At 41.0% G+C, this 13,591-nt stretch overlaps 1 protein-coding gene across 1 annotated transcript; it reads right to left on the reverse strand.

Moving 5' to 3' along the window:
* Positions 1-956: 956 nt before the first annotated feature.
* cbln4 (cerebellin 4 precursor) lies at positions 957-5,451 on the reverse strand. Its single transcript, XM_084015125.1, has 3 exons — positions 4,754-5,451; positions 3,662-3,778; positions 957-2,601 (listed from the first exon to the last, which is right to left on the reverse strand). Exons 1-3 carry the CDS (start codon positions 5,018-5,020, stop codon positions 2,404-2,406), a joined length of 582 nt encoding a protein of 193 aa, XP_083871251.1. The 5' UTR covers positions 5,021-5,451; the 3' UTR covers positions 957-2,403.
* Positions 5,452-13,591: the final 8,140 nt, after the last annotated feature.

The following is a 13,591-nucleotide window of genomic DNA, read 5'->3' on the forward strand; positions in this document are numbered from 1 at the left end:
ATATATTTACCCACTGAAACTATATTTATGTCGGAGGCACAGTCGAGCTTCCACGGTCGCTACGATCCCAACGATGTGACGCAAATAATGTCGACAAGAAAATATCTGTTTCAATGTAGTAAAATAAATATACATAGTGTCATAAAAAATAGCAGTGACTCCATTCTTGCACTCTCGTAACTCTAACATCGACTAGGTTTGCATTATTAATATCAGCGAGTACATTTCCAGCCCCGTTTTGAGCAGTAGGTATGTAAGTGTGACACAACTGAGTTGCTCCTACCGTTGCCTCTTTATTCAAACTGAAAAAATTACTTCTATCAAGTGATTTTCCGACTTCCAAAAAAAAGGCCAACCAGTCAAAACTGTCAACAAACAAGATTTTGTTACATACATTTGACTGCCGAACGCCCCCGAAACACGTCAGCGATATTCAACTTAATGAGGGTGCAAATTATTGTTTTCAGGGTGAAGAAACGATTTTAAATAAGCTCTCAAAGCCTCCGCCAGCCTTTCCAGGTTGATTTCCAGCACACGGGAACTCTGCTGTCGACATGAAGGGGAGAGCCGTCACTTACTGTAAGCCCACATCGAGCTCAAGAGCAACAATTAAGGAGTTTATTAATTCATCCGTTATCCCAGGCTTCCCGGCGGAAGCTGTTTATGCTCACCAACAGTGACAGGAATCTGGTTTATGATCCACACGTGAACGCATTAAGGTTCTCAGCCGTCCGTTCAACTTTATTAAGGTCCAGAAACCGCAAGTTGACTTGTGTAAGGTCCATTATGAACGCACAGGTCGGAATTACATTTATACACTACTTATGTTCAACAGCAAACACATTTTGGGAGAAACGTAATGCCGCCTTAATTGTTTTCCCGATCACTCATATCGCCTCAACTAACGCATTATTAGCACTTTTTATGGTTATGATCAGACACTCAAAGCACTTAGGTTAATATCAGGGTACCTTAAACCTGAAATAATTGGGGATTTTGGGGCCATTTGGGGGCGCTGTAACTGTAAACGCTGACATTTCATCATATTTTTAAGCTGATATAGTTTCCCATTAACACATCGAGCATATACAAGCATTGGCATTTGTTTGGGGTTTGAATATTTCTATTTCAGTTGCTCTCCTTTTAGGTCCTTCTGGGCCTCCGCTAACTCTTGAGGGAAAAACCTCGAGCTGGGAGAGCAGCGTACAGCGAGTTAATTTAGCTTTCATGCGTACAACAGCTACCCAAAACGGAGAGAGTGAAGCAAAAAAATACAAGAAATGAGCTGTAAAAGCTGCGTAGATCTAAAGGGAACAGCGGCGTCTGTGATGATCGCTCTCTGTGGGTTCATCGCTACAAGGAACCCCTTTAACTAAATGCTCCTGTTGCCTCCAGACACAAAGAAAAGACAAAGTCGTTGAAGGTAGCGTCACCAATGATCATAACTCAGGCAACAATTACTTTCCCCTTGAAACCTATTTGGTAAAACAAATCGGTGGATCATCAATGTGATTTCTACAAGACAGGGCTGACAGGTACACAGGCCACTATAATCCATCATAAGCAAAGTATAAATATCAGCAGTGAGCCTAAAAGATGATGAAATCTGACCTCCGATCGTGGCTGATTATGACCCAATGTGTCCCATCTTTGAGATTGTTTTTGCACCTCGTTGTAGTCGTGTTGCCTTGAGGTCATTTTGTGTCTCTTTGTGGTTGTTTTCTGTGTCTTTGTGGTCATTTTGCATCTTTTTGTGGTTGAGGTCAGCCCCCTGTGGTCACTATTCAGTAATCCACCCACGCCTCAATCACTAAATGCACTTTGAAATACATTGATCTCCATTTTTTTTTCTTCCTTTTTCTTAATTGTTTCCATCATCCCTCTTAATTGACCATCTGTTGACCTGGAACCATTAACTCTATAGAAGACCACCCCCCCACCCCCCCCCCCCCAAACACTTACAATGTGAATACTTTGGTGATGACGAGTCACACAAGCACATATAGTTTACACCCAAAAGGCAGATGTACTTGAATGCAACAGTTGCCATGATACAAATCAGTATGCTATATGTATTCAGACGAGTCAGAGTTTGAAAAGTCCTTTTTTTGTTTCTCTCGGAGGCCGCTGGAGTGACAGAAACATAAAGTAGCGAGAGGGGACATTTCCAGTCTCTTTCATCTTGACAGGGACTCGGCACATCCAGTGAACGTGAACGATTTCCAAAGTCATATACTTCCTCTCTCCGCGTTCGGATCCATTCCCGTCATTTCCTCAACGATTCGGCGATAGTCAACGGACGCAGCAGCAATGTTTTGATTATACGGTGACGACACATTTATGAAGAAGTCAGTAAGCGGACGATCTTCTTTTCTTTTTCTTCTTTTTATTTTCTTTTTTTTTTTACAGAGGGAACACAAGAAAGCCAGAAAATGTTGAGTATTGCCATCCACCGACTAGGTTCCCCTTCTCCAGCTTCAAGTAGACCTTGTCCTCTTTTTCGAGATAGAGCAGAACTCCGTTGGTGGCCGCCTCACGCGTCACGTCTTTGTCACCCGCAAAGGCCGAGATGACGGGTTTCCCATTCAACATCAAGTTCACCTGTGCAACAGAAAAAACAATGAGCAACTGGGAAGGAAAGGGAATCGTTTGGAGGATATATTTTAGCATAATCTTATTTATATCATCTTAAATCAACCTTAAACATCCTGTACAAGTACTAACTTACTTTACATCAGATACCACATAAAGGAAAGGGTTTCCATCTCACAAAGAAGTCAATAAGTTCATATTTTAGAAACACTGTGAAGCATTTAGGGCAACGTCTTGGCAGAAATGTAATAATATGAATAAGTTTGTTTTCTTTAGCGTATAACAACCTGAGTTTATATCTACGTACCATTCAGCTCCTCTGTATTAACTCTGCCTACAGTAGCCCAGAAAGGACAAACTAAACACTGGCTTGAGATTGGCCCATTTGTGTTTTTCGATTGGCTTAAAGGAGACGTTTCAGTGCTTAACCGCAAAATACTGCACACTGCACCTTTAAAGACCTAATGATTTGGGGGGGGGGTTAGGGTTAGGTACCTACTTTTGCTAAATGGATGCTAGTCTAACTTTTAGATATTATTGGGATTTGGTTTTTATGCCTTGCTATTTGTACAAATAAATACAGTAAATTAAATTAAACAAGTCAGTACTGAAATTAAATTTAATCGGACAAACAAAAGTACATAGATTGTAATAGAAAAGGATACTTCAAATTAAATTTGTAAAGTTTTTAATTGAGTGATTTAAAGATGTCACTTTGAATTTCCCATGGCATATTAATTATAAAGAGATCTCAAATAAATTAAAATTAAATGAAACATTAATTTAAATGTTAAGTCGGCGTTCGATTCTTTATGCTTTGCCTCTTTTAGTTGTTGAATCAATATTGTTATATTACTTTAAGGTTTTTTTCCTATGAGAAGGGTAAGCTAGTAATAACTGTGGAGGGACCTTCTTTATTTTAAATTGAATCATAGGGTTCAATCACCCCTTCCCACGCCCATAATTCCCCTACAGTCCCTAAAGAAGACGCTCTGTCCCACTGCAATAATAAAACAAGTTCCCAACCAAAATCAATTGTACAGCTCTGTGAAATAAACAAAATGAATACCTGTATGGTTTGGCTCTGGTACACTTTAATGACATGGAAGTTAAAACTGTAGATTCCTTTTCTCGGGGACAAGAATACTGATTCAAACGTAAAGTAGTTTCCTATATTCACAAGAACCTACGAGAGAGGAAGAAGAAGAAGTAAAAAAAAAAACACATTGTATTGTGACAAAGGTGTTTAAATAGCCAGACAGCTTTAGGATCACATATGTCAATGCAGCAAGATCCACTGCCAGACTCACCCCTGCTCACACACACAAACTGGATCATACAACACACTAAATAGCATATTCCATTCACCCCTTTTCTTGCAAAAAAAAAAGAGAGAGAGATCCATGTCAGTCAGCATAGCATGCCACTTAAAGGATTTACAGAAGCCAAAGTGAACTTGTTTAGGTCACGAGTGGCAGCAGGAGCTCCTCTCAACACCTGCAGAGTCTTAAAGCCCCACTGGGAGGGAGCCCACCTGTTAGACACACCACTGCAGCCTCACCCACGACCTTTTGACAAGTGTTGCTTTCATAGCAACAGCAGACACGTGATCCACACCAATCAGATCACTTGCAACGTGTTGACAGCACACGATAATGTTATGTAATTCTAATGAGAGGGCAGAGATTGTTGCAAACGCCCTACTCTGCCCACTGCTGCTTGACTAACGCTGTGATTTACCTTTGCTTGTTTGTTTCTTTGTTTTAGAGAGGGGGGGGGGGGGGGGGGGGGGTGTAGGTGTGCGCGTGCCGGGTGGCTCGAGGCAAAGTGATGAATGCGCGTGCAGCCTCTGCATAATCCAGCCACTTTCAAACCTGCCCGCGTGCGGTATGCGCACTTTGTACAGAATCCGCACGCCGACTAGCCTCAAACTAAACTGCGGGGCGCAGCTTCAGCTGCAGTGACACTTGAACGCAACACAAGTGAGCTAAAAGGATGATGGTTTATCACAACAACAAAACAGCAAAGGACTAAAGTAGTCCAGAAAAGACTGACTTTTTTTTTTACAGATAACACCTAATGATGGTTGTGCTATTAAAGGCGAATTTCACCACTTTTTTTGTGACATTTTTGTTCATTTAAAAAAAAAAATCATCTTAACCTGGTCGAAGTAGATTATTCTCGTTTTGTTGCTCATCTCCGACGGTTCGTGGTTGTTGCTCCGGACCGCGGAGAAAGCCACCTTGGAGTTGGCGGCGCGCACCGAGATGCCGAGCGGAGAGGACGAAGCCTTCCAGTCCGTGGTCGGGTTGGAGTCGCACACCACGAGGCATTTCCCCTCCAGGACGATGGGCTCCGTGTCATTCTGGGCTCTCGCCACCTCGGAGATCACAGTCCAGCTGAGCACCAGTATGAGGGGGTTCACCATGGTTCTCTCCCTCTCTCTCTCCCCCTCTCGCTCCCTCGCTCTCTCTCCGCGTGTGTGTGGCAGCTGTGGCGGCGCCGATTCCGAAAAAGAAGGGACCGTCTCCTGCACCACACACAAGTTTCCGAGTCCCTCCACTGGTGTTCCCCACCCGCCGCAGACGCTTCTGACGCGGTGAAATTCTCTTATTGGATCCAGATATGTGCCATATATCCGAGTGGGACAGCACCTCCAAAAAATAATAATAATCCTTGTTCAATCCTTTGCAAACAACCGGGAAACACGGAGATCACCGATCGCAGTGTCTCATTTTCTGTTGGACTCAGAAATAGATCATTTGGAGTGTTTTAGAGATGGCTGCTCCAGTCTGAGAGGCGAATCTGTCGATATTTCGTCCATAGCCCTCACTCCCACTCCGAGCAACGCGTCTGACAGCGGCGGTTCCCCGCAATGATGTGCTGCGTGTGTGCGCGCCGCCCCAGCCATCCACTTTACGCACGCACATGTGGTAGAAGTTATAATTAACTGGCCCTGGATAATATGCCTATACGTCTATATTTCTCTGATTCGCCATAAAATAGCTTCCAATTTGAGAATGCGTCGTGTAGTTGGCCGTGTTAATGATACCGTCAGGATAGCGTCCCTTTTCTCGGATCCAGGAATAAATCCATATCAATTCTCATGATTTCACCGACTGTAATCTAGACGGATGTAGAGCTGAAAATACCCTCGAGTACAAGTGTTTCCCCCCCAGAGCTCTGGCTGTAGGTTTCACTGTGATGCAGTGACTCTTAATCTCATTGCACAGGTCGGCTGAACACCTTCCAAGATACAGAAATCTATACACGTTTTCATACAATACCTTGATTTTTACTTAATTAATCTCACCTATAATGTGCATAATGGTCTGGAGGGGAAAAAAATCCTATCATTGGTAAAGGACTTTTGGCTGAAATGCATATTTCATAAGCATCACGCAGCATTAAATCTACAAAACCAAAGTGTCCTGTGAGACAGTAGATGTGAGAACATCGCCTCTGTCCTTGTGTCACTAAAAGAATCTCCACAAAACAGCAGATCAAGTTAAACGTCCTTCCAATGACTTACAAAGAGCTACATCATCTGGCAGCCTCACTTCGTTAACCGCTGCAGCTTAAAACACAGTCAAAAGTAAACTGTTATGGTTGTAAAGAACATGTTTAGTGAGTATTTTATGGGTCTGTAAATTGCTGACAAGGCACTTTAGTTTCCTAGACAGAATGGCATTTAGGACTAATTGGACAAAGAAATATGTTGGAGTACTAAAATGTATGGATATATCCACATAACTTGAATTAATTGCAAAGTGAAAGATTTTGAGTCACAGTGGCTAAGCATGCAAGCATCTTAAGGAAAGTGTATTCAACGCATGAATAACAATGCTATTAATAAAGTAGTGACGCATTAATGTATATTTACTCAAGGTTAGCTGTAGTTTTCCAGGAAATTATACTTATACTTGTACTGCTTTTAAACACAACCAATGTAAACGAATTACACATATCAGAAAACATTAAATTGTTACATGTGGGTGGGAGCATTCACAAGTGTTTCTAAAACTCACAATATGTGGAGCTTGAAGGTTATATGACAAAAAATAATAATAAAATAAACCCAAAACACCTCAATTTCCACTCAAGGTCCTCCTCCTGAACTTCTCAGCTGCATCTCATGGCCTTCATGGAACCTCATCAGCTATTGTTGACAGGATTAGGTAAATAAACATCCATAAATCATGGAGTTAGAATAGTTGATGAATACATGGATGGACACATGTTGTCCTTGTGCCTGATTACAATAGTGTTGTAGGCTATAAAGGAGCCAAAGTATCGGTTTATTAGTGACATAAACAACATGTGTAGTTAAATGCAATGATGCATGCTCTTAAGGCACTGCTGAAAGAATAGATTAATAGACCTCAGAAACCTTGCTGTAATTACTGGCTTTGTAAAGTGTGCTTTGTGCTATTAAGCTGAAATAAGCCTGAATCCTGAAAAGCACATTTGGTGCTGGGGATTCATTTGCTTTCTCATTAAATCCATGCTTATGAATGCAGCTTTTTGATCTTTGTGGCTGAACAACAAATCATTAGGATACACTGTTGAAAGTGATAAAAAAAAAATGGTTGGATTTTAAACAGCCAACTACCAAAAGCAATCTGAAGCCAGTTTAAAAAAAAATAAAAAAAATAAAACACAGCCTGTGCCAGTACACAAAGTGCAATACTGAAAAGTGTTTTGCACATAAATGTTTAAAATCAGAGCATGTTCAGCATACACTTAGCTTCTCATGTGGTTTGCATTTTTAAAAAATGGATATCAGTAAAGATCTGCACCAGTTTTGTGTATTCACAACATAATGAAAAACAAGCTGATTTAATCCATTCGATCTAACTATATCGATTTAGCCAATTTAAAATTGTAAAATAAATTATTCTATATTTGCTATTTGGATTTGACGTTTTTAGATCCTTGAATTAAACTCAACCCATGTGTGGTTTTGTGCATCAATCTGTCTGTAAACGGCTGGTAATCTGAGGATATCACAAGCCCAACCCGAATAGCTGCCATTTTATGAGATTTGTGTCATCACCCAGCTCTGACAAATGGTTCAGTGACTAATGTTGTGCATATGTTTCCATGGCAATAGAGTGTTTTCAGAGCAAAGAGGGGATAGCCTAATGTGCCAAGGAACACTTCCTTAATTTTTGTTATTTTCAGGGAAACAAAGTTCTCTACATTTTATTTCAAGAGGGCTGCCTGTTAGCTGACCCAAGCCCCTTTTCATCCATTGATACCTGAGGTGATGTCATTATCAAAATAACCCTCGGAGCCTCGGGTTACATTAACTTTGCAGATACAAAAAAAAAATATCCTGGTTATACAAGTCCAGTAAGTGTAACCCAGTTGAGTAAATCTTATAAAATATTATTTATTTTCAGTTATATTTTATATTCTTAAGAAGAAAAAAGAGAATGGTTTAACTTATTTTCCTGTCAGAATTGTTTCCATTTGGGCCCATCATGGAAGATGAATTCAGATGAACATATACCACCCTGTAGAAATATACCAGTAAAAAGCCTGCATTCAAAAATGTACGTAAGTCTTAAACAAAATATACTTAAAGTACAAGTAGTCATTATTGCAGAAAGAAATGGTCCCTGTCATCAATGTTACTATTAGGTTGTTAGCAGTGTAAGTAAAATAATTATATGCTTTTTCAGCGAGAACCATATATATCTCTTAAAAGTCCACTTATAATGAGCTCAGAAAACCCCCTGTTTTCAGCTTTGTGCTGATTTTTTTTTTCTCTGCTTCAGAAGTAGCAGACTCTCCTCAACATATAAAGGACCACTTAATCCTTCAGTTTATCAGGAACATTCAAATTCTGATTCACTAAGTATGGAGACATATGCTTTTCACTGGACAGGAAGGATATGAAAAGTAGAAACTAAAGCTGACAGATATATGCAGCAGTGAAGTAAGAAAAAATAGTACAATATTTGCCTCTGAGATGTAGAGGAGTATAATAATAAAAAGTAGTAAGTAGGTTCAGTAAAGTAAAGTACAAATAATAGACTGCCTCGAATTTGTAGGTTTTCTTGGTCAGTTATGTTCCGCCACTTCTTATTGGTTGGATAGCGCAGTGAAAGTCACCTGTTGGTGGAAGTTAGTTAAGTCCCGCCCCCTCCCGGCAGTAAGCCACGCCGACGTCACGAGATAGCAACAACGAAGCAGAACGAGTGTTTGACGCTACACTATAACTGTATAAATATGTTGAATGTGTTTATTAAACTAAGCAGTATTGATGACAACAAACAAGAATAGTGACCAAGGTGACCCAGTGACCCCTTCCCAACGTCCGGTGAGTGATTATTTTAAAGCTAAACTCAGCTAGCGAAGCTAACTACCGTAATTAGCCCATCTCGGTAACAAGTTCAACACCACTCGGAGAGAAAGAGATCAAATTAAATAAAAAAAACTAGCACACTTTGAGCTCACAGGCAGAGCTTGACAACTTTAAAACGAATACAAAGTGATTAATGTGTTTGTCAAACTTAACACAGCAGTACGGAAAACAACAGACACAATAGTGACCGAGGTGCCAGGTGCTTTAATTTTAAGCTAAGCTAAACGAGCGTATTAAATTGCCATGGCCGACGTGTGCATTAGTTTTTAGGCTGAAATGTGTGAGCTGTCACCTGTTAAATCGTAACGTTATTGATGCAAAAATAATAAAAGGTGTCAATGCTTATGTTAAAAGAGACGGTGTGTATTATTTTAAGCGAGTAACTTTACAATCGTGGGTTTGTTTCCTGCTATAGCCACGTCGTAAACTCGGGCAAACACACAACCCCCGCAGTTAACTGCCTGTTCGTCATTTTATTTTAGTGTTTTATTGAGTGTTTGTGTTATGAAACGTGCTGTAACAATGATATTGCTTTTTCCATTTGGGTTGATTTGTGCTTCTTTGTGAGCATGCGCCACTGTCTCTTTAAAAGGGTTCCCCTGGGTCCCTGTAATATTTCTCCAAGGGGCCCTCCAGTTGTTGACTTAAAGACGGTAACTTGTATGTGGGGGTTCTTCGCCTATGGTGCTGTGGTAATCATCCTCTGTAGACGCTTGTGAAGCTTGTGAGACTTGCCACACAAACATCAGTTTGCTGCCGGCGTCCATGTTTTCCTGAGCAGATGCACTGGGATGGATTTGGATGCAAGTCGGGAATACCAACTAGGAATTATTCACTTATGGCTTGTAGCATAGTTTATAACTAGGGAGTTCCCATTGCTCTGGTCCCCTAGCCAAATAGCCAATGGGATTTCTTAATTGGCTTTTTGGCATTTAGCGTTTTTAATACCTGACAAACCGCACCTTTCAGGTCACATGGAATGGCTCTATGTCCAAACCCTGCTCTCTGGACACGGGTGTCCCTCAAGGCTCAGTATTAGGACCGCTTCTGTTCTCACTATACACCAGATCACTAGGTTCTGTTATCACATCGCATGGATTCTCCTACCATTGCTACGCTGATGACACCCAGCTGTTCCTCTCTTTTCCCCCGTCCTCTGACGCTCACATTGCAACTCGCATCTCGGACTGTCTGGCTGACATCTCTGTCTGGACAACTGCACATCACCTCAAGCTTAACCTGAATAAAACCGAACTCCTCTTCATCCCAGGGAAAGACTGCCCTCACATGGACCTGTCGGTCACTGTTGAGGGCATCACAGTATTTCCTTCCTCAACTGCGAGGAACCTGGGTGTAATCCTCGATGACCAACTATCCTGCACCCCCAACATCACTGCTGTGGCCCGATCCTGCAGATTTGCCCTCTACAATATCCGCAGGATTCGGACCTTCCTCACAAAGGATGCAACGCAGCTCTTGGTCCAAGCACTGGTCATCTCCCGCCTTGACTACTGCAACTCTCTCCTGGCCGGACTCCCGGCCTATGCGATTAAACCATTGCAGCGTATCCAGAACGCTGCAGCACGCCTTATCTTCAACCTACCCAAATTCTCCCACGTGACCCCCCTCCTCCGTGACCTCCACTGGCTCCCTGTTGCAGCACGCATCCAATTCAAGACGATGAGTCTGGCCTTCAGGGCCATCAATGGAACGGCACCTGCCTACCTTCAAACACTGGTCAAACCTCATGCCCCGAAGCGAGCACTCCGCTCCTCTACTTCAGCTGGCCGGCTGGTACCACCATCGCTGAAATCAAACAAATGTCGCTCAGCAAAGTCCAGACTCTTCTCTGTTCTGGCGCCTCAGTGGTGGAACGAACTCCCGACCAATATCAGGACAGCAGAGTCATTTGCCATCTTCCGAAAAAGGCTCAAGACTCACCTGTTCAGACTTCACCTCGACTCTACATAGCATGACCCACTAACACCCTCCCTCGACCCACCCCCCCCCCGCAAAAAAAAAAAAAAAAACTCGGATCGTAGCACTGTTACTCTTGAAGTACTACTTTACTCAGATGAGGACCTAACACTTGTTCTATTTTTAGCTCTTACTGCATCGGCAATGATACGTCGTGGTTTCTTTGTTTCCTTCTTTTGACAAATGTACTTATTGTAAGTCGCTTTGGACAAAAGCGTCTGCTAAATGACCTAAATGTAAATGTAAATGTAATACTACTTATACTCATTCAGCCAAGATAATCTTCGGAAATGAAACAACAGTTTTGTGATTTTTTTTTGTATAAATGTAATCGCTATATGTGAAAAGCTAGTTAGGCTGTAAATGAGTTACGCCACACTGCATGTACACGAGTGTACACAACGGGGTTGTAAAGGCAGATTGGTGTGACGAAGTTCTGTGGCCACTTCATTTTCTATACAAAATGTTAGAAATAGAATTTGAGTCAGAGAAGGTCAGCTGAATATGTCAAATATTTCTGCAGGCAAACATAAATTCAACATATTAGTCGCCTATTTCTATTAATTTAAGCTTAACTCAAGTAGTTCTTTTGAGGAAATTGCTCTGCAGATCAAGGACAGTTTTTAAAATCAACACAACTAACTGTAACTAACTGTTTTCTTTATTAGTCCCAAATTACACACTTATTAAGCTATTACTGACAAACTGAGAAAAAAGGGTCTTAATTCTAACTAAAGTTGAAAGAACACATCAGCGTTATTTAACCTGGTTGTACTTTGGGGTTCATTCCTTTTATATGTTGCTGCTGCTTTAGTAACATTACTGTTGTACTAATGCAAAATGGCATTAAAGTTATGCATTGCAGCCTGACTAGTCTCACACACTCCCAGTGTTTAAACAGTTCTCTTTGTGCGTAGGGAGAGGAAATGAACGATCATATATGTTTACTATAAAGGTGTGAATTTCAACAACATATACACACACATGTACATTTTATTGGTGAATTGTTAAAATCCATAATTCATGGGTAAATGGTTAAAAATCCCAATTCACTATTGATGTTAGAAGATAACGAACGTTTGATTCAAGAAGATGCTGTACAGTTTTAAAAACAAGTATGATTGCTAAAGTAGTATTATTGAGACTTTCGACAATGTGCTAATTCACAACGACCATAGATGGCTAAATGAAACATTGGGAGTGCATGTAATAGTCCTGTTGTTATTCAGGTTGCCATTTTTGAGCCTCCCTGAAGTGCCTTGGTGTGATCTTGGTTTCTGACGAAGGAGATGGCGAGTCACCGTTGAACCGCATCTCTCATTCCTGAGGAGGAACACGTCTCTTCCTTCACTCCCTCATTCTGATGACACCAGTGTGGTAGGACTGTCACTATTCCCCATTCCCATTTGTTTTTGATTGATATCAGGTACACTCAGAAGTAACCCAGAACAATAACTGATCCCAGGGCTAAGAATGGATCTGAATTGACTCAAACCTGGAGATTGCTGACTCAACTAACAACTAAGGAGACTTTAAACATATAAAAAGATAAAGGAGAAACTGATCACATCTGTCATAGTTGACAATTGAGTTTTCATATGGATTATACAGTATGTTCTAAATAGTAGAATATTGTGTATTAAGCCTAATTGAGTGCACTAACTAGGACATCATTTTGTTTATTGGAAGGCTTTAAAACATAGGTTGATATTAGGGGTGTCCAGAAAATCTTTCCGTTCCCCGGATGGTGCTGTTTTTATTCTGGTGCGGTGATGGGTAAAGTCATTGAACTTGGCAGGATGTTGGTCAAAACAAAGATGGAGTGTTGGTCGGTGTGTCTGCTTGACTGACAATCTAATTAATAAAAATGATTGAAGTGAGATGAAACGAGTAAAAAAGTTGTCTTATTAATCGGGCTGGGACAAAATACACCCATGCGGTAGTGGTAGCAAAAACAGCATGGTATCCTGTATAAGTTTTGTCCCCAACAAAGCATGATGTATTAGCATTATCAGAATGTGGAACTAGTAATATAGGTACTCGGTATCTGCAAGTACTAAAATTTAAGTACTTGTACTTGTGTAAAAATTATAGTGTAGAGTGCAATATCTGTGCATCCCTATTTGTAGAGGCTTCACGGCCTTGTACTACTCGGCCTTGTACTACTATTATAGGTAACATAACAGCAGTCTGTGGAAAATTAACTGGCAGTTGTAAAAATTCTTTGGACATGACCTTGTTTTCTTTAGTGGTGGTGACGGCCGAGCTTTGGGTTCCTTGTGCTGAAAAACTACTTCACCATGAATCACACACATTATCTTAACACTCATGTGTCGGGCTGAGTTGAAGTTCAATGATTAGAAAACTTTCGTGTGTGTGTGTGTGTGTGTGTGTGTGTGTGTGTGTGTGTGTGTGTGTGTGTGTGTGTGTGTGTGTGTGTGTGTGTGTGTGTGCTGCCAAACACACACTCCAGGTGAGACATCACTAAAAATGCTAAAACTACTCATCAGATAACAAATTAATATTTTACCTGTTCCCTCCAGCAATTATTTCCTTTTTCAACAAATGCAGTCTAAAGGGGACTTGGATTGTTTTATCATCTGAAAAGGACAAATACAAAAGAAAAGAAATTCAGATCCACCACTGGGC

This window comes from Eutrigla gurnardus, assembly GCF_963514095.1.
Source record: "Eutrigla gurnardus genome assembly, chromosome: 8".
Lineage (NCBI taxonomy): Eukaryota > Metazoa > Chordata > Actinopteri > Perciformes > Triglidae > Eutrigla > Eutrigla gurnardus.